Here is a 24908-nt window from a genome sequence, read left to right as displayed (position 1 = left end):
AGGGGTTTGATTCCCTAGGCAGGGAGGGAGGAGCAGGATGTACCCCCAGCCATGGGGCAGGGATGGGGTGGAGAGAGGCACTGGAGCTCAGCTGGAGCTGCCTTCAATGGGAAGCATTTCCAAGAGCATAGTGGAGCTGCTGGGCCATGGACATCTGGCTGTGGTGGGAGAGAGGGATGGGTGTCCTGTTTTGCTGCCCAGAGCAGCCCTGAACCCCTCCAGCTCCTTGTGACAGCAGGAATCACAGAGATGGTTTTGCTGGAGGATGGATCAGACATAGATCCTGCCTCAGGAGGTGAGGATGGTGTTTCCCTGCATCTCACAGGGACCAGCCATGGAGAAACCACGACCCTCTTGGCCTCTTGCTCTCCCTTCACCACCCCAACATCATTTCCTGACAGGGGCTGCCCTTTGCCAACCTGCCCTGCAGGGCAAGATGTAGATGATCTGCAACTCTGCTGCAAAAATAAACCAGAAGACTAAAAAAAAATAATAATAATTAAAAAAAAAATGGAGGGCTCACTTTCCTACTAGAGATAGGCAGAGAGGAGAAAAAACAAAACAAAAACAACAACAACAAAATAATAATTAAAAAAAAAATACCACCAAAAAAACCCAAAAACGCGACTGGAAGTGCTGCTCCAGCTCCCTGTTCTGCCACGGCCACGTCTCCCTGGGATGAAGGCGACATCCCTGCGGGAAAACCTGGCCGGACGGGACCTGGTGGTGCTGCCAGTGGCTGCGGGGGCACAGGGACACCCCGGGGGGGCACAGGAACACCCCGGGGGGGCACAGGGACACCCCGGGGCTGGGGTGAAGCCGTGCAAGGCCGGACACCCGCTGAGCCCAGGACAAGAGGTAGCAGAGGGGTGGTGACCTGCCCGGCAAGGAGCGTTCCCAGATTATTTGGTGTTCACAGGCTGCGGGGAGGGGAAGCCTTCCGGGGCTGTGTTGGGGCAGAGGGCAGCTCCGAGCCCTGGGAAGGCTGAACCCAGCTCCTGGGGATATCAGGAGCACGACTGGGACTTACTTTTTTTTTTTTTTTTTTTTTTTTTTTTTACCCCCTTTCTTGCTTTCCTCCAGAAATTCCACCTGGAAATCCGACCCTCCGAGCCAAAAGACAGGCTATGTAACCTGGCTGCTCTGCCCTCCATGGGGAGAAATCCCAGCTCCACAAGGGGAAAAGTAGGACTCCTGTTTCCCTGTGCCCCAGGGATAGAAGCACCCTCAGAACACCAGGATTCAGGCTCTGGATAATTCCTTTCCAGGAGCAGGTGATGGCAGGCAGGCAGCAGCGAGTGTTGCCCCTGTGCTGCCAGGGCAGGAACTGCGAGGATGAACCGTCAGCCCAAAATCTGGGCACCCTCTGAGGCACCTCCAGTGCCATGTACAACCCCCTGGGACGGCTCTGACCTCAAGGCCTGGGGGCTTGGAGAGAGCTCGGGGGTTTAACCAGAGCACCTCCCTCACCCCTCACCATCCCCAGGCAGCCAGGCCAACTCCACACCCCAACCCGGCCACCGCATCGCCCTGCCCGAGGGTCCCCAAATGTCACCGCAGGGGGATGCCACCCCCAAGGTGCCTCCAGCACATCTCCCGGCCCCCGGAGAGCAGAACCCCTGGCAGTGCCTCCAGAGGGGGACCCAGGGGTCCCTCGGGCAGGGCGGGGGGCTCACATGATGGTGCAGCGGTTCCTGCGCAGGGCGCCCTGGAAGCGGATGGTGGTGTGGACGTGCTTGCAGCGGGCGCAGCCCACGCTCTTGAGGAGCTCGCTGAAGAGCAGCAGGATGTGCCAGTTGTACTTGGCCGAGCACTCGATGTAGCCGCACTTCCACGTCTTCTTCACCAGGTTGGAGACGTTCCAGCGCGGGATGACCCGGCCCCGCTGCAGGTCCCGCTTGTTGCCCACGATGATGATGGGTGTCTCCGAGGTGCCGATGACCCTGCGGAGAGCAGGCGGTGAGGGAGGATGGAAGGGGACGGAGCACGGAGTGACGGCCTCCCGGCCCACAGAGCTCAACCCATCCCAAACGAGCTCTAGGCTGTGGCTTGTCAAACAGAGCCAGCCTTGTCCCCTTGTCCCTCTCCATGGCGAGCCACCCCTCGGGCCATCTCCAGCTGCTCCCCCACAGGGGACACCAGCCTGGGCTCCTGCTCTTCTCTTGGTTTTTGGGCTCCCATCCCTTGCAGAGGGGCTTTGTGCCAGTCTAATATTTCTGACGCCAAGCTGCACCTCCTCGATGCTGTACTCCCTTGCCAGGAGCCACGGGGCTCCACCACCGTGGGAATTCACCACCCCAAAGCCATCCCTACCTTGTTTCCAGGATCTGCTGGCGGATGGTTTTGATGTACTCGAAGCTGTCAAAGCAACAGATGTCATAGACCAGGATGTAGGCATGGACACTCCGGAGCCCCCTGCAACACACGTCCGCCCACTCCTGCAAGGTGCAGAGAGCGATCAATCCTGGCTCAGCCCCTCTGCTGTGCCCGAGGGATGGCCTGCACTGCCCTGCTTTTGGCACCTCAAGGAGGCTGCTGTGGCAGCAGGAAGCAGGAGGGCTGCACATTTCCCCAGCACCCACCTCTGCTGTGCCCTGACCCATCTGTGTCTGCCCCCAGAGCTCTGGAGCCATCCCCCCATCTTCAGAGATCCCTTATCCTCCTCACTAATCCAGGGGAGAGGTAACAGGATTTGTCAGCCCCAATTCCACTCCTGAGTGAGGATTGCAGCCTAATGACAGCACAGTGCTGAGCTGGGAGTGGGGCTGCATGCAGCCCCCTGGCCTGGGTGTAAAGGCTTCATCCTCCAGAGCTGCTAATTGGCTGGGTTAATTAGTGATGCACCCTGGATTTTGGGGCAGGGCAGGTGAGGAGGATGCTGAGCCCCATCTGAGGTCTGAGAGTGATGCACCGGCAGCTCTGTGGGTCAGAGGGGGAAGGTGACAGCAGGTCTGTCTGGAGGGGACATGGGGACAGAAGAGGAGCAGAGGCTGCTCAGGAACTGACTCTGCAAGAGCAAGATGTGAATCCAGGGCAGAGGCAGGCAGGAGTGACCTCTCTACAGCCAAAATCTGGAGCTGTAAGAAGTTCATGCTGTTAGGAAACCCTTGGGTTTCTGGGAACAATGGGATTTTTTTTCCAAGAGTGAAAATCTGCCTCACTTGAGGCATTTTCCCACCCCAGCTGTGGGACCAGGAACGGCAGCCCCTGCAGGCAGCACTGCAAAACCCCCCTGAGTGCCTCTGGAAAGGAGGAAGATTCTCCGGGGAGGAAAGGCATCACTTCTCCCTGAGCAAACCCCTGCAGAGCCATGAATCAGCCCTTGCTGAGCTTATAATCAGAATGAGCTGGGGAAAGGGGACTTTTTGGGATGTGGGTTGATCTCCGTCACAGAGGGCAGCACAGGAGGGAGCAGAGTGACACAGCCCCTCCCTATCCACCCAGGGGAGATGCTGGGGACATCCTCAGGCTTGGAGGCACAGGAGGATGGAGCAGCAGCCTCTGGGTTACTCCTGATAAATCCAGGGGACAACAAACTGCAGCTATTTCATCGTGCTGGGGTCAGCCTGCTCAGCGCTGCCAGGTCAGGGTGGTTTTCCTCATGCAGTGCAGGTTTCCTGGGATGCCTGAGCTGGAGAAGTGTTGCACTGCAGGAGCAGGATGTCAGAGAGCCGCTGGCTCCTGCTCCTCTTCCAGGACAGCACTGCAGGGATGTTTGTCTTGGCACAGAACTGAATCCAGTGATGTTTCCCAGCAGATAGAGCCGTATCCCTCACCGTGGCCCTCTCCTTTCCCCTCAGAGCCATCCCTCTGATCACCCTCTTTTCCCTGGAAACCTCCATCTGTTCCCACTGGCCACCTCCTCTGGAGTGCAGCAAGGCAGGGAGTTAATGGAGTGTGTAAACATCAGCTCCCGTGTCAATAAATTAACCTTTGCTATTTTGGACTGTTTCTCACACCGACCTTTCATTCCCTGCACTCACCCATTAATTCTCAAACCTTCTCCTCACCCCTGGAGTGCTCACTTCACCTCCTGCCCGATGGCACAGGGACTCTTGGAGCACTGCATGGCCCCTGTGACCCCATCCCTGCTGGGGACAGGGACATTGTAATTAATTGAAGTGGCCCCACTGGTGGCACTGCTCTCCAGCAGCCACAGCTGGGAACCTCCAGCTCCTTTCCCCAAAGTGGTGACACAACTTGTGCCCCTGGGACTGGGGCCATGGCATGAGCTTAAAATCCCCTTTTCCCCCATTAACTCCATCCAGAAGTTGTTGGCATTGGTGGCAACTCTTTCCAACTCCATGCTGCCTTTTGGGGGTGCTTTGGAAGCACCTGAGGGGGTCGAGGAGGAGCTGGTGGGTTCAGAGCTCTGGGAACTGGCCCAGGCAATGCTGGAGGGGACAAGCTCTGGCTCGGGCAGTGCATCAGGGCTCTGGCTCTCCAAGAACCCCTGGTTTTCACCCAGGTGTGAAAACCCCTCTGCTGTTGGCTCTGACAGCCACAGAACTGGATGCCAGTGCTCCAGGATCCCAGCTGGCCGTGGCCGTGGGCAATGCCAGAGACACACTCCTTGGAGAGGGATCCCACGTCTCTTGCCACGTGTTTGTTGTCCCTGAACTTTAAAACCATGAGGCTCCACGAGGACACGTTCCCTCATTTAGCAACCAAACCCTGACTCAGAGGGAGAAGCATCCCCCAAAAAGGCAGAACTGGAAGCCCACAGAGTTTAACAGCAAAACCCCACAGATGCCACCGGAGAGACCCTCAGAGCTGGAGGCCCCCTGGGGTGCCCCCCTACCTGCAGGGTGTTGACAGGGAAGGCGGTGATGGGGGGAAAGTCCATGATCTGCAGGTCGTGGACGTGGCCGTTCATGACCACGGCGGGCAGGTAGACGCGGCGGGCCGTGGTGGGCACGCAGACCTCGCTGAACTCGTTGTACAGGAATTGCCGGACTATGGCGCTCTTGCCCACGCCCTGGGCTCCCAGCACGGCGATCTTGAAGGTTGCCACCATCCCGCCTTGCGCCGGCCGCTGCCCTGGTGCTGCCCCCGCGGTGCCGAGGCTGCATATTCCCGAGCAGGGGGCCTCAGCCCCATTCAGGATGCATTTCCCCTCCGGGACTCCCCGTCACTGCAAGGCCAAGGAGAAGCTGGTCAGGTCGGAGAGACACCCTGGAGTTTTACACCGGTGATGTTTATTTTCCAGCAGGAGCTGTCCCTGAGGAGCAGGAGCTGACAGTGTACCCGGGGCCTCAGCGTGGCAGGACCTCGGGGTCCCCCTTGGAGCCTCCCACCCCAGCAGCCGAGGAGAGCCGGGATTTGAGTGAACTTTATTCCAGGGAGGTTCTCACAGGCACATTCAATCCCTTCAGAACAAGGCAAAGGTCCGTTTGCAGCCCGAGGTTTGCTCAGCCCGGCGGCAGCAGGTCCCAGGCTGTGCTGGGGACTCAACCCACGGCCACTGTCACCAGCTGCTCCTTCCCGGTGCTGCCCCGCGCCGGGGAATCCATCTTCCCTCCGCTTGGACAGCCGGAATTGCCTTTTCCCAGGCCGGGGGAGATCGCTCAGCGCCTGCGAGCGACAGCTTGAACGTTTCGTTTCAGGCTTTGAGCGGTTGGGCAATTAACTTGATGGGGACTCATTTGCAAGCGGCTGACAGGGTGAGCCAAGAGCCAGCCCAGTGCTGGGCCCGGAGGGGCCCCGGGCAGGGCCCAGTGTGGGGGACAGGGAGGATAACCCAACACAGGACTGGGGAGCTGAGGACTCCAAACACCCGCTGGCACTGGGCTCCCGAGTGAGGGGACGGGTCCCACTTTTCACTCGCTGTCGTCTCTGGGAAGCAGCTTGTGCTTTATCCCAAAGCGTGGATGCTTTGACCGATTTCTGATGCTCCGGTCCTAAATTTTCCCTAAAATCCATCCCCGAAGTGCAGGGCAGCGGCTGGAAGTGTCAGGTTCAAACAGCCCCTGTTCTGCCTGTTTGATGGAGATTATTTACCCCAGGGGGAGCCTGGGCACGGAGGTTCCCACTGCTGCGTGCTGGAGCGGCCAAGCTCCCCGGGATCCCTCCAGCCGGGCCATGGGCCACACCATCCTCACCCCCTCGTGCCAGGACTGAGGACTCTGTCCCCGTGCTGCTGGCACTGTCCCCGTGCTGTGGCACTGTCCCCGGGCTGTGGCACTGTCCCTGGGCTATGGCACTGTCCCCGTGCTGTGGCACTGTCCCCGGGCTGTGGCACTGTCCCCGGGCTGTGGCACTGTCCCTGGGCTATGGCACTGTCCCCGGGCTGTGGCACTGTCCCCGGGCTGTGGCACTGTCCCCAGGGCTGTGGCTGTCCACAGCCCCAGCAGTGGGAAGGTTTCTGTGCCAGATGCAGGGAAATGGGGGGTGCAGGAGCCCCCAGGCCCGACCCTGCCAGGACCTCTCTCCGCCAGCAGACAGCACTGTCACTGCAGGTCCCGGGGGGGACAGCACTGTCACTGCAGGTCCGGGGGGACAGCACTGTCACTGCAGGTCCGGGGGGACAGCACTGTCACTGCAGGTCCCGGGGGGCCGCTCTGCTGCAGGGACAGCCCCGTACCCACAAAGCCTTTCCTCCTCCCAGCAGCTCCTCGGCGGGGCCGGAGGGTGAGGGAGCGACACAACTGGAATCCCAAAGCCCTCAGGGCTCCCTGGAACTGGGGCACGGGCCGAGCCCCGCTGTGCCTCGGCCAGAACCTCATGGCCCTCTGCGCTGGCAGCCGGGACCGTGCACCCCAAACACATCACAGCCCGACCTGATGGTCCCCGGCCCTACAAGCTGCTACTGCGGGAAACTGAGGCACAGCGGGGGCGCCCCTGGGGGTGGGATGGCGGAGCAGGGACCAGCCGCGGGTGCTCGGGCGCTCAGCGCCAGGCCGGGCCCCGCGGGCTGCAGGGCCGGGCGGGGGCTCGCAGGGGGCTCCCGGGAAAGGCGGCTCCGGCCCCGCCGCGACCTTGGCCATCCTGCCACGCCTGGGGCACTGGAAGGAGCAGCCCTTGAGCCGGGTGGGGCGGGGGCGGCGGCAGCATCCCTCTCCCCACATCCCTCTCCCCACATCCCTCACCCCACAAACCCCTCACCCCGCATCCCTCACCCCGCATCCCTCACCCCACAAACCCCGCACCCCCGCCCCCAGACCCTCAGGGGACGCTCCGGCCGCGTCGGGCAGCGCAGCCCCCCCGGCCCCGCGGGGTCTCTGGGGCTGCTCGGGAGATGCCGGGGGGGGGGACGACACCCGCACCCACCGCGCCCGCGGGCGAAGGGGAGCGGGGAGCACCCGCGCTCAACTTTGGCTGGAGACCCCCTGTCCCCTCATCCCCGGCACCCCCGGCCCTGCCCAGCGGTAACTTTGCCCCCCTCCCGTCCCGCCCTTCCCGGCGGAGCCCCCGTACCTGGCAGCGGCGGCCCGGGCCGGCGGCGCCCCGGCGGGCGGCGGAGCCATGCGGCGAGCCCGGCGCGGGTCGGGCGGCCCCGCTGCAGAGCCCCGGCCCGGCCCGGCCCCCGCCCGGCGCGGCGACACCGGGGGGCGGCGGCGAGGAGCGGGGAGCCCGGCCGGGGCACGGCGCGGGGGGGCGGCGGGGTCCGGGCAGGGACGGAGGCAGCGCCCGGCGGGATGGCGGGGATGCCCGGGCGGGGGGCGGGCAGAGCCCGGGGAGGGATGGAAGGAGGGATGGAGGGAGGGAAGCGAGCGGAGCTCAGGCAGGGATGCGGGCAGCGCCCGGGGAGGGAAGGAAGCTCTGCCCAGGCGGGGATGCGGAGGATGCCCGGCCAAGGATTCGGGCAGCGCCCGGGAAAGGAGGCGAGGAATGTTCGGAGCGAGCCGCAGGAATCCAGCAGAGACACCGGCTTCTCCCGGGGCTCTGGGGAGGCGCCGATGGGAAAAGACCCTCCCATGTCCCCCCTGCAGTGTGCTGGGTGCAGCGCCGTCACCCCTTCCCTCCCCGGCGCCTCCGGATCCGCGCTCTCGTGCCCACCCGGGACGAGTCCCACGGGCCGGGTTCCTTCGGGGGAGGTGGGCAGGACCCCTCCCGGGGAGTCTTTCCCTCTCCGACACCGCTGCTCGCTGTGCTCTCGGGCACATCGCCTCACCTCCTCCCATGCCGGGCCCTGGCCCGCGGGCGGGGCCGGGGGTTTCTCTGTGCCCGGGGGGACCCTGAGCCCGGGCTGGCCGCAGGCCCCACCGAAGGAGGGACATTTCTGTTGCAGTGGCTGCATTTTTGGGTCACCCCGCACGGAGCATTTTACCTGCGTGCTGGACAGAGGGAAGATGCTGGCTGCACCTCCAGGAACATGGTCCAGGCCCCCCGGACGCGCTGCCGATGGACTCCCTGCAGCCCTCTGCTCCTGGAAACAGAGCCCAAAGCTCGCTCCGGCTCCCTGTGACACCAGCGAGCACCGAGGTGTCTGCACAGCTGTGGCTGCGATCACACGGGCTCGGCTGAGCCCCAGCACAAGCTCAGCCGGGCTCCCCCCAGCCCCGTCAGCACCTTTGGCTGGGAAAAATCATCTCCAGGGACTCCTCTCCAGGGCCAGGAGGGGGTGTGCAAGGGGAATCACAATGCCACATCCCTCCTGGGGGACAAGGGGACCGCAGACACAGCCCCGCGGCCGGGGGGCACAGGGACAGCTGGCAAAATGTGCTCCAGCCTTGGTGCCACCCTGGCACCAGCATCAGGCAAAGGGGGTGACAGTCCCTTGCCGTGTCCCACGTTACACCCGGGCTGGCAGAGATCCGGGCGTTATTTCCCCGCAGAGCTGCCCGGTGCCGGCAGCAGGGGAATATTGACGTGTCCCAGGGGTTGTTACCAGCCCGAGATGCTGCTCCCCTTCCCCGCACGGCCATAAAGCAGCGCCGAGCCCTGGAATGTTTCTGGGAGAGCGCAGGGATCGGGCTGCACATGAACTCTCCCGCACAATTCAGGCTCCAGCCTCGGGGCTATTTTTAGCAGCTCCCTCCGAGATGCTCTTCAGTTGCAGTTTTATGTGTGAAATTTAATATACGAGGAGAGGGGGGGAGGGGAGTGGGGCTGGATTCCAGCACGTCCCTGCTGCCTGGGAGGTTTATCCCAGTCTCAGCGACACGAGTCCGAGGCAAACCTGAAATCCTCCATCCACGAGCTCCCGTGTCCTGATGTGCAGGTGGCAGCAGGGGACAGGCAGAGCTGGTGGCTCGGGGAGCTGTGGTCAGCTCCTGCCTCACCACATCCAAAATCCTCACCCGAGTCCCTGCCTCTCCCCAGAGCCCACCATGGGCTCAGGGACCTGCTGTCACTGGCACGGGGCAGGATGGCTGTGAGGCCAGTGGGAGCAGCAGGGATTTTGGGGAGCCCAGCCAGCACAGTAGGAATTGCCCCAGCTCCAGGCAGAGCAGCAAGGAACAACTCAGGAGGTCCCTGTCCCACAGCTTAGGCTCAGAATGGAGAAGGCTGTGGGGACCAAAGCCCCCTGGCAGTTCCCAGCTCAGGGAGCATCACCTGTGTCCCCTGAGCCCCACGGGTGACACTGCCAATGACAAACCCAGCTCCAGGGGGTTGGTGTGTCCTGCTGACAGGGCACAGTGTGTCTGCAAATCCACAGCAGCAGCCAAGACCAGATTCTTCTCCGTGAACTTCTGGCAGAACAGGGAGGAAGAAACCTTTCCCTTTGCCGCAGGACATGAAGGGACAGCAGCTGACAGGGCAGAGCCCTGAGGATCCCATGGCAGCTTTAATTCCTGTTGGGCCAAATGCTGCTCCAGGCTCACTCACCCCCAGCAGGGAATGATGATCCCAATCCAGGCACACCGGGGATGCATGAAGGGAACAACAGCAAGACCAGGGACCCCAAGCCAGCCTGTTGTTGTTACTTGGCACATGAGCCTGCGTGTAACACAAAACCATCCCAGTGCAGGGCAACACTGATACAGTACCTGACTTCCACAGAGGGTGGAAGTTCCCAAAAATCCAGGTGTGGTTAAGCCAAGGCTGGGCAGGGTGAGGGAAAAGGTTACCCTGCTCCAGAGCAACACCCCCCAAACCTGCTGCTTGTTCTGTTGGATTTCTGGCCACTTAAAGTACTGAAGTAGTTGCCCAAGCTTGGCTCTGGCCTGGCAGAGCCAGGTTTTGCAGCCCAACTCATCCTGCTTGAGATGGGACCAGAGGTGGCAAAGCCCTCTGAAAAACAACAGCAGCAGTGCAAAGCAATCCAAACACATCACTGACTCCCAGGATTTTATCACTTCACCACAGGAAAAACAGGTCACACTACACACAGCCCACCTGGGCCCCCAAAAGGGCTAAAGGGGTACATCCATCTTCTGAACATCCCTGCTGCCCTTTGAGATGAGAAGCAGCTGTTGGAGGAGCAGGGAAACTTACTGCCTGCTCCCCATGCAAGCCCCAAATTTAGGGGTCTGTGCTGTAGAAGTGGCTGGTAGGAAAAGAAGCCTGGTGAGTAAAGGGCCTCCTTCCCACCAAATCCAGGCTCCAGCCCTGCTGCTCCCCTGGGCAGAGCCAGCATCAGGGGAATGGCTCCTCTCCCCATTCCCACAGAGCCACACGCAGCCAGAGCCTCGTGGAAATGTGTTTATTGACACGGAGGGCAGGAAAAGCCTGAAGAGCAACACGAACAGAACATTCGAACGAGCAGGGGCGGAGTGAACGCCAGCGACGAGCCCCAGGCTCTGCCCTGGGGTGACACACCCACCCCAAAAGCTGAGAAGGGATTTGGCAAGAGAAGGGGGTGCTCAGCAACCCCTCCCCACGTTGAAGGTACGTTCTCCTCCCTGCCCCAACACAGCATCGCACTCAGTGCCACTGGTGCTTCCTTAATTGCTCTGTTAATGATTTTTACACTACACCCGCAGGGCTTGGAGAAAATCACCTCCCAGCACTCGTGGGCAGGACTCAAGGGCTGGGTTGCTCCAGCTCTGCTCCACTTTTTTTCTCCCCCAGCCAGAGCACAGGGGTTCCTACACAGGGACACCACCTTCCTCGGGGTCCTGCAGCTCCTGGGCCCTGCTGGAGCCTCTCCCAGGACACTGTGACCTTTTCCCAGCACTGGTTTCTTGCCTGCAGTCAGTGCCAAAGCCCTGATGAACGATCTCCCACCGTGAAACATTTACTGACTTTGAAAGTGGCATCTAGAGGGACAACAGGGGGTTGCTACACGCAAGAGCCTGGTTAGCTGGGGAGGAGATGTCCAAGCATGCTGAGGAGGGTGAGGCTGCTCTGGATTGGGGCTTGGATTAAGCAGGACAAGCTATGGATGGAGCAGGGACATGCAAGAGGCTTTGCTTTCACTGCTGTTGCTGCAGCACTGAGTGGCTGCAACGGGATGAGCCCACAGCTGAGGACTGGAAGGGAAACAATCCTGGCTCTAAGGGACAGGTTGGAAAAGAGGGGCCAGGGCATGGGGCTGCTTGGGACAGGAACTCAGAGCAGGAACCTGGCTGGCTCTGGGCACAAAGAGTGGAGCTGCCAGCAGGAGAAACGCTTCCATGACCTGCTCCACTCAGCCCAGCTGGAAGCTGGATGCCCCAGGCAGGCAGGGAGCAAAGGCTGCCAAGCCCAAACCATCTCCCACCATGCCCCAGCCTGGGTTTTGGGGGCAGCATGGCAACAGGGAGAGCCACTCTGCTCCCCTGGCATCCTGGGGCACTGCCAGCAGCAGCCCCTCTCTGTAGGGGCCTGGCTGACACCTGCAGCCCCACTGGGGAAGTGACATTGCCACATCTGGATGTGCCACCATGACCTGGGAATTGCTGGGAGAGGGGGGTACAGCTCAGGGATGGCTGAGAAGGCAGCTTGGCCTCAGCAGGCACAGAAAGAATAGGAGGAAGAGGGGCTGCACGTGGGTGAGGATGCAGAGACCACACCTGGAGCTCTGGCATGAGCCTTTTGCTCTAAGAACAGGCTCATTTCCTTCATTTCATCCACCCCAGGCCTGCAGCTCCTCCCCACACAAAAGCAGCCTCACTCCTCAAATCACCAGCTCATGAGGCAAGGAGATGGCTGGAGTGAAAACACCATCGAAGCAGTGCCAGTCTGCCAGCACAAGAGTAATAAAAACCCTCTTTAGGGCTCTATCCCCCTCCTCAGACCCAGCTGATGGCTCTATTCCTAATTACCCAAGGCCATGCTCACCCTGTTAGAGCCCCATGTCCCTGCAGGGCTCCCAAGACTTCCTTGCAATCACCTTCCCTTTAAGCCAACTACAATAGAAAAACTCAAAAGAAAAAAAGTATAAAAAATATAAAATAAAGTGCAGTGTTATATTTTCGACACTTTTGCCTTGTTTTAATGAGAGCACGTGTGGTTTTTTGCTCGGTGTTTTTCTGTTTCTCCAATGAGCGGTTGTTTTACAAAATCCAAACTACACCTAAAGCCATTTAGAAAACACTGAAACATTGGCACAAAATGGGAGAGAAGCCCACGAGAATGGATGAGTGAGGGGCGAGGGGGGACACGGGGAGTAGTTTGAAGCAGTGGTTACAAACTCCATGGACGCTAAAAATACCAAAGGGGTTTGTTCCCTATCATCGTTAGCACGTGGATACTAATTGCTACCTTGTTTAATCAGTGCCTTTGACTGAAATCCTACACATGAATACAGCTGCTTCCAGTGACGAGTGCTTTTCCCCTGCTCTGGCGGTGAAGGAGGCTCTGGGGACCCCTTTTCCCCCCCCTCCTTCTGCAGGGTGAGGCACAGGCTCCATCTCCTGTTAGTTTTTCAAAATGGCATCGTAGGCCTGGTAGATGTACTGGGACACTTCTGGAGCTCGGCATTTCAGGGAGAGCTGTGGAGAGGAGAGGAGAGGTTAGTGCTGGGGCAAAGGGAGGCAGGAGCTTCCTGCCACGGCCACAAGGGCAGCTGGGGATGGGTTGGACATGGCTGATGACAATCACACAGAGTATTTCTCCTGCTTTCCTCATCACCAACCTCAAACTGACCTTTCAGAGCTTGCTCCAAGCAGGAGGAGGAAAACAAAAGTAAAACTCTCACTGTGGGGTTCCCAAATTTCTCAGGAAATGTAGGTGACTCCACAGGCAGGAGGAAAGGGGACACGATCCCAAACTGAGACATGGGACCTGTGCCTGTCCTCAGGCTGCAAATCACAGCACTAAACCTGAGGGCTTCTAAGGATCTGCTGCTCAGTCCTGATGGACACAAACTTGGCTGTCACTCCTCTCTAAAGCAAAGATCAGGCTGACACCAGGCTTGCAGCATCAAACCTTGTGCAAACACTTTAAATCACCTTCCAATGCTCACATTCACCCCGCGGCTCCCCAGACCACAGATTTCTCTTGAAACTCCTGGCACAGCTTCCAACAAAAGAGATAAATCCTCTAATACCACAGACACACGGGTCCCTCAGAAGGGCAGTGAAGTCCAAGAGAAGAGTCACAGGGGTGCATGAGGCAGGACAGAGAGCACCCTCCCACCAGCCACAGGCTGCTGCCAGCGCAGGGCCACAGACAGCCGGGAACACGGCGGGGCATAAATTTCCCCTTGTCTGTAAGAGGGGGAAGGGCACCCTGGCAGTGCTTCCTTGCTAATATCTCTTGGCTTTATCTCTGGGTAACCTTGGCAAGTCACTGCTCGTTGCTGAGCAGGCATTGTCCCAGCTCACTGGTGGCAGAGCAGGGGAATTCTGTTGCTCCTCACTCTTCCCGCGTTAGGCACTCCTCAGCCCCTCAGCCAAACCAACAGCATCTCCCTCAAAACAGAGCAAGCAGGGAGGGAGGAAGAGCAGGGGGGAAGAGCTCAGGGTGTGGGTGAGGCAGCAGCAGCTGGGCCATGGCCTCTGTGTGAGCCCTCACCGTGTAGTTGGGGTTCCCGGGCTGGATGCGCAGCTCCGCCAGGATCCAGATGCCGTTGGTGAGTTTGAGGGACTGGTAGAGCATGTCCTGCCCCTCCACGTTCCTCTTGGCAATGGTGTAGACATTGTTGTTCTGCAGCTTGCTGGAGACAGTGTCTTGGGAGGTGAGGGGAGAAAAAGCACATCTGTTAGTTCACATCCATCATCTGCAGAGACAGGAGAGCACTGAGGAGCATTCCCAGGATTCAAGGGCACAGGGAAATGCTGGCTCCTTCCCTGGGGACAGGAGCACACATGATACAAAGAGGAAAAAAATTCCAGTTCTCTCCATGGACCCACCTCATTGCCTTCAGGCTGTGATCCCTTGGTAAGTATTTGCTTGTTTTACAGGGCTCTCACTGCCCTGGGTCACTCAGGACTTGATCAAGGTGAGACTTTCAAGGCTGCTCAGAGGGGAAGAGGACTCTGCTGCATCCTAACCAGGGAGAGGCAGCCAAAAATTCAGAAGATGAAGGTGGAAAAGAACAAAGATCACAGCCTGAGGTTTGCTCAGGTTCTGAGGTTCTCTCCTAGCCGCAAGAGCTCTCTCCTACTTCCCTCACATACAGACACTTCTGGCCAAATCAATGTCCTACAAAGTAGTAAAAATACTTTCCCTTTTTAAAAAAAAAACAATTACTTGAAGGGGTAAAATCCCCCTCAGATACTGTCTCTAGACATCACAGGGCTGTTGGTAGTTTTAACACACAGCCTGACCTCAGCCCTGGCAGATGAGGTGTGATTTCACCTGCACACCTGGATGGGTGTCATTGTCACACACATTATTTCTAAGGGACTTTTTGAGGAAACCAGAACAGGCAAATACACAGAACCCCAGGACCAAAACCAGCAGTGCTTGGATGCCAAAGGGTTTCTCAGTACAAAGCAGAGCAAACATCAGGCCCTGGATGCCTGTAAAGGGGCCCAGTCACACTGTGGGTGGAAGATCTCACACCTGATAAATATCATTAGCAAATTTCCACTCCTGGTGCCCAACGGGAGAAATTTAACTCCGTGCTGGGGCAGGTGGAACACTTTATCTATGCCTTAAACCAACTTGCACTGAAAGCCCAGAGACTGGAAATGTGGGATCCATCTGAAGGAGCAGAGGGAGCAGGACAGCAGCAGTGACCATGCAGCCCTAATCCATCCCTACACCTACACAGAGACCCACAGGGTGCCACATCTGAGAATGGACACCAGTCTGTGCTGAGGGAGCAGAGAGAGGACAGCAGAGCCTGTTCATGCACCAGGGAACAGTGGGAGGAGGAAGGAAAGGGTCCTACAAATCCACATCCTGATGCAGAGACCTGGATCCACTGCCTCTCCCCAGGGCAGCCTGGAGCCTTTGCTGCACTCCTTTGCTCCCCAGGCTCCAGAGCAGCTCCCTGCAGGTCGAGGATGGTTCAGGCATCCAGCTACCCAGACACACTCAGATTTAGGCTTCCTCTCTTCCCCAGTTACTATGGAAACTGGCAGATATATGTAACTAATGAGATCTTTTGCTTAAAACCCCTCATTGCCTGTCTCCTCCTCCCACCCATACTCCTCCTCTCCACAATAAACTCAGCCAGACTTGGGCAGTGCAGTCCCCTGCTCACAGGGAGTGTGGCTGGGATTAGTCCATGCTGCAAGGACATCACCCACCAGGAATAAAGCCCAAATTCCCACAATCTCATGCTCTCAAGCCATCAACAGGAGCCTCCAGGCCTGTGGGAAGGCACAGTGCCCAACACAAGCACTGGCTCAGAGAGGACATCCCTGTCTGAGAGGGATGTTGGTATGAAATGGGATTTTGTTTGGCCCATTTTGACAGGCTGTGGTTAAACCTCACCCCTCTGGATGTGTCTCCTGAACGTGGAACTACTGTCAAGGACTTTCTCCAGCATTCCTGACACCTGCCACAGCAGCCTCCCCTCTGCTGGGAGATGCTGTCGGAGTAAAGACGTTCCCTGGGGAGCAGGGGTACAGGACTGGAATGAGAAGCTGCAATTTTGGCTGCTACCCCCTCAGGGCAGCTGTGCCTAGGGAGCTCAGCAGGTGAGACAGCAACAGAACAGCTGCTCTTACACCAAAATCTTCATGTGATGGCTCCTCCTGCCATAGAAACATCCCCAGCCTCTGCTGAGGGGCAGATTTCTCAGCAGGAACGTGCTTGTAGGGGGATACAGGGAGGGAAGGTGAGGCAGGGCAAACCCTAGGAAGCCTGTTTTCTCCTCCCCTGACCTCAGTTATCCTCCAAAGTGCACAAAAAGCACCACCAAAAAGATGCCCTGCCTCAGCCAGAGGAATAGTGAGCAGGTTGGAGCTGATGCTTGGCTTGCCTGACCCTCCTGCCCCCTCTCTAAGCACAGATTTGGGGCTTAGTGAGAACTGACCCTCTTCCCCCCAGGTAGCAGCTCCCATCCCTCCTGTGCTCTGGAGTATCAGCAATTTGGATTTTGGAGATCATCAGAGTTGCTAAGCAACAGTGGCAGGCTGTGGCTGGCTGAAGGCAGGACCGCTAATGCCATGTGACAGCACAGCCTTTAAAAAATAAAAAGAAATAAAATAAACCCAGGCAGATCTTGCTGGGAGCAGGGAGCTGAGCCCAGGCCACAGAGCTCAGGGAGGCAGGAGCAGGGCTGGGTGACTCTGAGGATTCTGCAAACCAGAGCACCCAAGTCCTTCAGCAAAGCAGCACAAGCCACACCTGGCCTTGCACAGCAACTTTCTTTTGTCTCAAGGTTTACTCTCACAACCCTCCTGAAGCACAAGGGAAGGGCGCAGGGAGGTTTGACCATCACCCAGGCCAGAGAAGCCTCTGACATCAGCCCACCCCTCAGGGCTGGTTTGTTTTCCTTATATTTTCCTTTCTAAACAGAATTCTTTACGTCAGTCCCACAGCCAAGCAGTGCACATGGAAACACAGGAACAACTGCACAAGGTCTCCTCCTTTGCACTGAAGTGACCCAATACTTTTTTAACAGCATTTTTCTCCTGGGTAAAGCAAAGGAGAAGCTTAAACCTTCTGCCCACCAGCTTAAGAACTTCACATGTGAACTCAGAGAGCCAAGATGAGCACCTGGCAACCACGGGGTTTGCACAAAGGATGGACACAACTCAGAGCCAACACTGACCATAAACCTTTTCTGAACTTTGGGGCAACTTACACCAAGAACTCTGTATCAGAAAGCAGAATTTAATGGTTATATTTTATGCTGTGATAACTGAGAACATCCCTGTGCCATTTCTAGCAGCACCTGAATGATTCTGAGCATCCAGCCAAGAACTGCATGCAAATACCAACCAAGCACAGACTCTGATCTAGTGGGGAGGCACTTGGGGCAATGTTATGACAGTACATTCATTTCCAAGACATGCAATATGCACCAGCTCTGTAATTTATTAAACTATCAGCTACAAGATTTGCACATACAGAAAAAAAGCCAACACACCGTGCAAGCTCGTGTATGATTGTCCCCCAGGTTGTTTCATCAAAATAAAATCCAATTTCTCTGTTCTGGCATTAAGAAATTACTTGAGGGAGAAAAACAAAGTGACCACTGCATACCAATAAAGCCATGTTAGCAACTCCACACATGAAAGCTGCTGTTTCACACCACATTGTGGACCAGTAATAAACAAGTAAAACCAAAATTCCTGTGCTGAACAGCACAGCAACTGATTGAGTGCCATCAAATGGGAAGCAATCTCCATGTGCAAGTCAGCTTATCCTCTTCCACTCTGTGGGTTTGGGTAAGCAGGGTTTAGGAAAAAGAAAAACATATAGCTCATCTGATTTGCATATCCTAATGTAAAATCCTTTAGAATTTAGTTAAACTTAGAATGTTGAAAAAAAAAAAACCAGTGTAAACAAGACAAATTGAGCTTCAGTGCACGCTCAGTTACAGCGGAAACCTCAATTGCACCAACAGCACCCAGAATATTTGAGCTATAACAGTTAAGGAATCTATTTTCGTGCACCAGATTCACGTATTTTCATTAAAAAAAAAAAAACCCAAATCAATTAATTCAGCACTGGATTAATAAGAAATGAGAATGCTGGGCTATAACCATGACCTTGTGTTTTCATTATTTCTGAATGAGATTTTCTCCAGGGAACTTTCCCAGCCTCTTCCTAAGAGGCTGATGCATGGAACAGCTCTAATGAATTCAAGATGTGCAGGGCATCGTAAGCACACCTTGGCCCCATGATACAGCTCCAGAGGGACTTGTTCTTCCACAGCCAGAGAGCTGCAGCTCTCAGGACCAGCCTCAGGCCAGCTCCATCTCTCACCACTGGGAACCTGAGCCCCAAACCCAGAATTAAGCACTCATCTCTCCCTGAGTCACTGGGAATGGTGGGAGTACCTTCAAAGGTCTCCAGGATTTGTTTTTTTTTGGAAGCAAAGATGGTGGAGAGACAGATCAGCTCACAGCTCAGACCCCACTTCCCATTTACAGGTACCTGCTCCTCATCCCACAGCCTGGCACCTTATCCTTGGCTTCCCTTGCCATGCTCTGGGCTACCTGCAGCAGCCAAGGCTTTCTGGTCACTCAGTGCTTTGAGATGAGTTGCCAGGGCCAGGAGGGGTTTTTTTGCCATCCCTGTTGCAAGCCACCAAAGCCCAAACCAATCCTGTTTGGCTTGCCTTGTGGGCACAGGACGGATCTTTTACCTACAAAAGCCTCAGAGCACAGACTCCCACAGAAGCTTCTCCGCTGCCTGCCTGTGTTTATTTCCTTTTTGTTTGAAGGAAGAAAAGCAATAACCTGGAGAAAAGCCTGCAGTTTGCACAGGGGGTGCTGTAAGGTGACTGTTGCACTGTGACAGACAGCTCTGGATGTACAAGAAACTCACAGGCTGCTTTTTTGACAGATAAAATCCCAGCCCCCGACAAATCCCTGTTCCAAGGCTAACTCACTTGAAAGCCAGCTCCACTCAGGGGCTCACAGCATCCTGGCTCTTTCCTGCTCTTGTCCAGCCTTTCTCTCTCCCCATTTTTTAACACCTCCCAGGCACATCCCAACCTCTTGGCTGCACACAGCTACTCCAGTGTCTGGCACATTGCACATCAGCTTCTTCATTACCCTTCCTTGCCATTCATTCTTGTAATTCCCCAGCTGCAAACCCCTGTGTAGTCTTCATTTTCACCTTCATTTCCTTATTCTTCACCTCCTTAATTAGTCCTGTCTCAGTCCAGACACTTTCTAGAAAGCCTCAAGTGGGTCATTGCCTGGATCTTCCCTGCAGCATCTCCCAAGATTCCTGCCTTTCCCTCAGTGAAATCTAAATAGGGAATACATGCTGGGTGTTTAGAGAGAAAGAAATTCCAATTTCAGTTTCTCCACTGAGGAAGAGCAGCACCCTCTGCTTGGCTGCTCTGCAGGGCCTCCAGGATGTTTGCACAGAACTTCAGCCCTGCTCCTCACACCCCACAGATGTGAGACCTCGGGAAAGCAAAGGCTCTTTGCAGCTGGGAGAAGGAAAAGCTGGTAGAAGGAAAGGCAGGCTCTGAGGGTGCAGGGATCACACTCCTGACCAGCCTCTCCCAGCACAGCTGCTCCACACAGCTCCAAGTGGCTGCTGGAGCTGTGTTAGGGCACAGCACTGGGAGCAGAGTATTTTTAGCTACAGCTCCACTGGCGTCACTGGGCTGGGATCAGTGAGGCTGAGGCATGAATGGTGTCTCTGAGCACTCACCACCTGGTGGGTGGGCTCAGGCTAGGAATGAATGACTGATCCCAGCAGGGATAACAACTCACTCCGGTGCTCTGGACCTGTTCCCTGTGCTGGAGGGCTGCACAAATCCAGCCTCTCCTCAGGTTTGGTGAGGAGCTGCTGGAATCTGCAGTTTTGTACAGCTCTGCCACAAGTGCATTGCAAACCTGCAAAGAACACCACAACCACTGATAGCCCAAATTGAGAGCGTTATTGTGGTTACACATCTCCTACAGGAGAGTCTTTGGAACAGGAGCCAACCCTTCCTCCACAAGGATCAAGTTCCTAAAGATTTTATATCCAGACTTGCTCTTCTTGGAAGAACAGAGGTGTCTTAAGCCTATTTTCACTTGATTTAAATAATCTTGAAAAATTATCACCCTGCTGAGGCACATGGCCAGGCACACACCATTGCTCTGGTGTAAACTAGAAGATGGATTCAGCTCCTGCCAGATTTCACCCAGCCTATTCTGCCCCTGCCTCTGATGTGTCTCACTTGCCATGCTGTGAGAAATCTGCACTCCTGAGGATGCTGGAATCCCAGCACTCCATGGGTTTTGGATTTGGCTGATCCTTGTGCAAGCAAGGCTTGATTCTCTTAGGATGGTCTGAGCTAGAGGAGGTTACTGCCTGTAGGAAGTCAAGGTGAGCAGGCTGAGTCAGGGTTGCAGTGGTGGAAAAAATACAAGGGACTCAGGCAAGCACACAAGATTTCCCTGGTTTTACCTGCTCCAAGCTTTTGGCCTGCTCTGTGCCAAGCCCAGGTGGTCAAAGAAGAGTTGCAAGAGGCAGGAGGTGTCAGCGGTGCAAACACAGAAACAGAAGCCTAAGTGGATGGAAGTGTTTGAAATCTGTTTATGAGGCAAGACCCGCTTTCTGCCATGCACAAACCGAAGAGGCTGGCAGGTCCTGGCAGGTCCTGCACTCCCCTGAGCATCCTGAGGGATGGACTGTGCTCTGGAGAGGCTCTGCAGCCACGCTGCTCCCTGGAAAAGGCTCCAGAGCCCACTGCAGAGGAACTGTCTGGTGCTCCCTGCTCCCCTGAGAGCTGGGAACTTGTTCTCCTCTGAGCATCCCAGGCCTGGGCGAGCAGCCTGGCCCTGAGCTGGCAAACCCTTTTGGAATGGGGAGCATTCTGTCACTCCACGTTTCATAACATTTTCTTCCAGAGGGAGGAGGGGAAGGCCAGGCTGCAGGACTGCCAGTCTTCCCAGCCACATTCCCTGCTAGGCAGCACCTCCACACCAAAATGAGCAGATTCCAGAGTTTCTGATTGGAGATAAAGAGCCTTGGATGCAGCCAGGGCATGGCCAGGGCAGAAGGCACCAGCAGCAGCAGCTCTGCAGTGCAGGGGGAGAGGCGATGCCAAGCTCAGTCAGGAGCAGAGGGAGGAACTGGGGGAGGCACAGAGGTTGTTCTCATTTGAAACCCCACAGTGAAATCAAGTCATAAGGTCCAACAGCTGCTATTTTCCCCTCCTCTTGCGTGCTCCATCTTTTCTATTCCAAAATAGTAATAATTATGAGTACAAAGAGACCCATGGTTTCTGTCTGCTATTGAAGCATGAGGGTGTTCATTGTGTAATAGCAGGCATGAGAGAATAAAAAGGTTACAGGGCTGGTAATCAATAGGGACACTTCTTTCATCTGTGAAACAGAGCGGCTTTTTGGTAGAATCACTTGGCTCCTGTCCAGAACCTCCTGAACAGGAGCAGAGCTGGCCCCATTCCATGCTTTTACTCTCCCTTATTCTTCAGCAGTAGTAAGGTCACACACATACAAGATGCCCACAGAGGCAACTCTATGGCCAAACAAACCGAACAGCACCAAATATGATCAAAAGGCATCAATATCTCAGCTAAGAACAGCAGACCCTTCCCATATGACCTGTCCTCCACAAACACCCAACACCCTGGAGTGTCTGTAAGGTTAATCTTTCAGAACAGAAAGAAGAAAGAAGCTGCCAAAAGGTGAAGTGAGTGGCCCAGGGTGATGCAGTAGGGCTGGAACACATTGTTCAAAACTCACAGCAGCAGGACAGGGTTGCTGAACAGCCCCAACACCATATTCAGCTCCATTTAAAGAGCAGCTTTGCAGGAAAGCAAAGTACAAAAGGGAAAACAAGAATACAAAGGTCCAGAATGAAAAGAAGAAACAGATTGGTCAAATCAAAGACCTTGGGATTTGAGACGTGCTTTTATGGGGACCCAGCTAAAGTTTTTGACTGAAACAAGCCCTAGGATCCCAGGCTGTTCTATTAAAAAATGCAACATTTACCTCTTCATTTGCCATCAGCTTATTTTACTAAATTGATATTAACAAGGTGATGTTTAATGGCAATACATCAGAAGTGCTCTCAGCACAGCACAATGAAGCTACTCACCAGCATTCAGGTGACATTCTTTAATCTGGAACTGAAGCTCATTTTCATTTGGAATGTCCTTCCATGTTGCAAGGAAGACCTGGCGCTCTAGAAACAAACAAAAAAAACCCCATCAGCACTGAGGGATCCTCACAGGACCCCAGCATTAATTAACACACCACAGGATGTTTCAAGGTAGACACACAAAAGGGCTTTTGGTAACTTTTTGCCCTGTTGGAGACAGATCCAGGATTTACTCCTATAACAACCTCAGTCTCTTTGTAAAAGCAGCAAAGCTTTGATGGATTTTGGCCTCCCCCAAAAGAGAGATAGTCTTTGCCATATGAGCTGTTTACAAGCCAAGAACATGCAGGACTTGACAAGAAGGAAGGAGATCCACACATTTAGGATTATGTTAGTGAAAGCTGCTTTTCTAGCAACTTCCAGCCAATTCAAACAAAAATTTCATAAAGGTGACTAAGAATACACAAATTCCAGTGAAAATTGTGTGAGGGCAAATCCTAGACACATTCAAGTGAATCAAACAGTCAAAAAACCCCAAAACTACAACAATCCCAACCCAAACATATACCAAAATATCAGAAGAAGTCTGTTTTCTTCAAAGAAAACAGATCCACCCCTTGTCTGGCAGAGAGAATGAGAGGAGGAACTTGGGAGGAGGAGAATTTGGGTTCTGAAAATTTTTGGAGCTGGAGGACAACAGAGACAGGCCACCAGACCAAACCTGCTGGGATGCAATGGCTTGAAGGTCAAGGCACAGATGAAACTCAGGCAGGAGACACCTGCAGCCAGCTGGGCACTGTGAGCACAGCCTGGCCTCACCACACACCTCAAAGCACTCACCCATTTTGCCATCCTCTACGAAAAGCACGTTGAGAGGGATTAGGCAGCTGAAGTAAAACACATCAATGTTGTTTTTCACAGCCACCTGTTACAGAAAAAACAGGGAGGTTAGAGAGTCTCTCTCAGCTGGAAGTGTAAAGGGATCACAAGATTCCCCACAGTTTCATCAGCCTGGAGTGCTCTCTCTGAGCAGAGGCCAGCTCTGAAGGGAATGGTACTGAGCTCCTGGGCAGTTTCAGACAAGGACCAGTCCCCTGCTCCATTTTCACTGAAAGCTGCCCAATTTTCTCCTGTGAACTTTTCATTGTGCTGCTTCAAAGCCAATTCTACTCAGGGGCTCACAGCAGCATCCTGGCTCTTTCCTGCTCTTGTCCAGCCTTTCCCTCTCCCCATTTCAGACAGGCACATCCCAACCTCTTGGCTGCACACAGCTACTGTAGTGTCTGGCACATTGCACATCAGCTTCTTCATTACCATTCACTCTTGTAATTCCCCAGCTGCAAACCCCTGTGTAGTCTTCATTTTCACCTTCATTTCCTTATTTTTCACCTCCTTGATTAGTCCTGTCTCAGTCCAGACACTTTCTAGAAAGCCTCAAGTGCGTTCATTGCCTGGATCTTCCCTGCAGCATCTCCCAAGATTCCTGCCTTTCCCTCAGTAAAATCTAAATAGGGAATATGTGCAGGGTGTTGATTCCTGGAAGAAGAAAGCCCTGCTATAGAGCAATCAGGTAACAAAAGATCACTTGACAAAAGACTTAATTCTCAGTGTCATTAAACTCTACCAGCCAGGGAGTTTGCCTTTATCTGGTTTGCCTTTATCATACACACTTGCCATGTTCCCCACTAATCTCTGCTAACAGTTTTCCCCAGGCTGAGAGCTGCTGGGACAAGCAGGAGCAAACGGGAGGTCTGAGAGGTGCACTGTCACAACACAGCACGGGAAAAGGCAGCTCTGGGCTTTATTTCCATGCCTCTCATGCTCTCCCCATGTCAGCCCACACAGCGAGAGCCTGTCATGGGAGCACAGCTCAGCAGACACCTGCCATTGCTGCAACGAAGGAATCTTATGCCTTGCAAGAAAGACCCAGAATTGAGGTTGCGTGAGGAATTTCAGGAGCCATTTGAGCTCCTGCTTTGTTTGAAAAACCCCAGAGAGAGTTCTCTCAATTTGTCACCCTGAAACACAAACCAGACCATGCTAAACGCTGAGCCAAAGGAATAAATTTGCTGCTACAAAGATTTATGGCAAGACAAACTTCATTGACATTAATTACATACATTGATGTCCTATTGAGAAAATCTATTGTCCCATAGGGGCAAGTTTAGAAGGACACCCACAAATATTGGTAAAAACCAGCTGTGGATAGACAAGGAAGGGGAATAAAGCAGTCAACTGATCAGACATGCAGGCAAGCCAGAGACAAGTGGAAGGAGATCAAGCTCCCAAACAAACTATTCTGGCAATTGGGAGGTCCCAGAAGTGCAAAGAACCTTAGAAAGGTAAATGTGACAACCTGTGGTGTTCCTACTTTTCAGCCATCACTAAAAGTAGCAGCTTATATTTAATTCCCACAGTGCAAACCAGCTTAAGAAGGGATTAGTCTAAAGCCCACTAAAACCACGTAAATGATGGTGCAACTGAGGGAAAGATTGAGATTGGTTCTCTGTAACGGGGAGTTGTTACATGCTCTGATTGCTGGCGTCACACTCATGGAGTTGGAGTGTTCAGTGTTTGAACCAGAGGTACCAGAGGGGTAAAAGCAGATTGGTGGGTGGACTCAAGTGATTCACCACTGCAAAACATGATGGAACACGTTGGGTGAGGAGCCAAAAATGCACCTTGGAGTCTGGGAGGGGAGAGCTGGGGGAGGGACAGGAGTGAAGCCATTCCAGATGCTGTGCTTGGATATAAGTCATGGAGATTTGCCAGAAGAGGGAAAATTTAGGCTAAATGTCTGGGAAAACCGACAGTGAGAATTATTAAGCAGAACTAAATTCCTCTGAGGAAGAGAGAAGCTCCAGTGCTTGGACTATTTAAAATCAGCCTTGACAATGCTCTTGATAAGAGGAAACTGTAGGAAAACAACAAAGCATAGCAGGGACTACACTGTACAA

General features: G+C 54.9%; 2 protein-coding genes across 5 annotated transcripts in view; both read right to left on the bottom strand.

The window, feature by feature from the left end:
* Positions 1–1672: 1672 nt before the first annotated feature.
* On the bottom strand, positions 1673–5017 carry RASL10B (RAS like family 10 member B; the record flags this gene model as incomplete). Its single annotated transcript, XM_083875296.1, has 3 exons — positions 1673–1943; positions 2314–2438; positions 4802–5017. The coding sequence occupies 3 exons, from the start codon at positions 5015–5017 to the stop codon at positions 1673–1675; spliced, it is 612 nt and encodes a 203-aa protein (XP_083731422.1).
* A 5565-nt stretch (positions 5018–10582) lies between these two features.
* The window catches only part of AP2B1 (adaptor related protein complex 2 subunit beta 1), a 78819-nt gene continuing 64493 nt past the window's right edge, over positions 10583–24908 (bottom strand). For all 4 annotated transcript variants that reach the window (XM_083875469.1, XM_083875468.1, XM_083875471.1 and 1 more), the window contains 4 exons: positions 22792–22876; positions 21949–22035; positions 13825–13979; positions 10583–12800 (listed from right to left, as the gene is read on the bottom strand). In XM_083875469.1, coding sequence (XP_083731595.1) covers positions 12726–12800; positions 13825–13979; positions 21949–22035; positions 22792–22876 — 402 coding nt within the window. In that variant the 3' untranslated portion in view covers positions 10583–12725. The remainder of the gene's footprint in view (positions 12801–13824; positions 13980–21948; positions 22036–22791; positions 22877–24908) is intronic.

The sequence above is a fragment of the Zosterops lateralis genome (genome assembly GCF_965231275.1).
Source record: "Zosterops lateralis genome assembly, chromosome: 19".
Lineage (NCBI taxonomy): Eukaryota > Metazoa > Chordata > Aves > Passeriformes > Zosteropidae > Zosterops > Zosterops lateralis.
The sequence above is the reverse complement of the archived record's forward strand: the minus strand, read 5'-3'. Positions and strand labels throughout refer to the sequence as shown.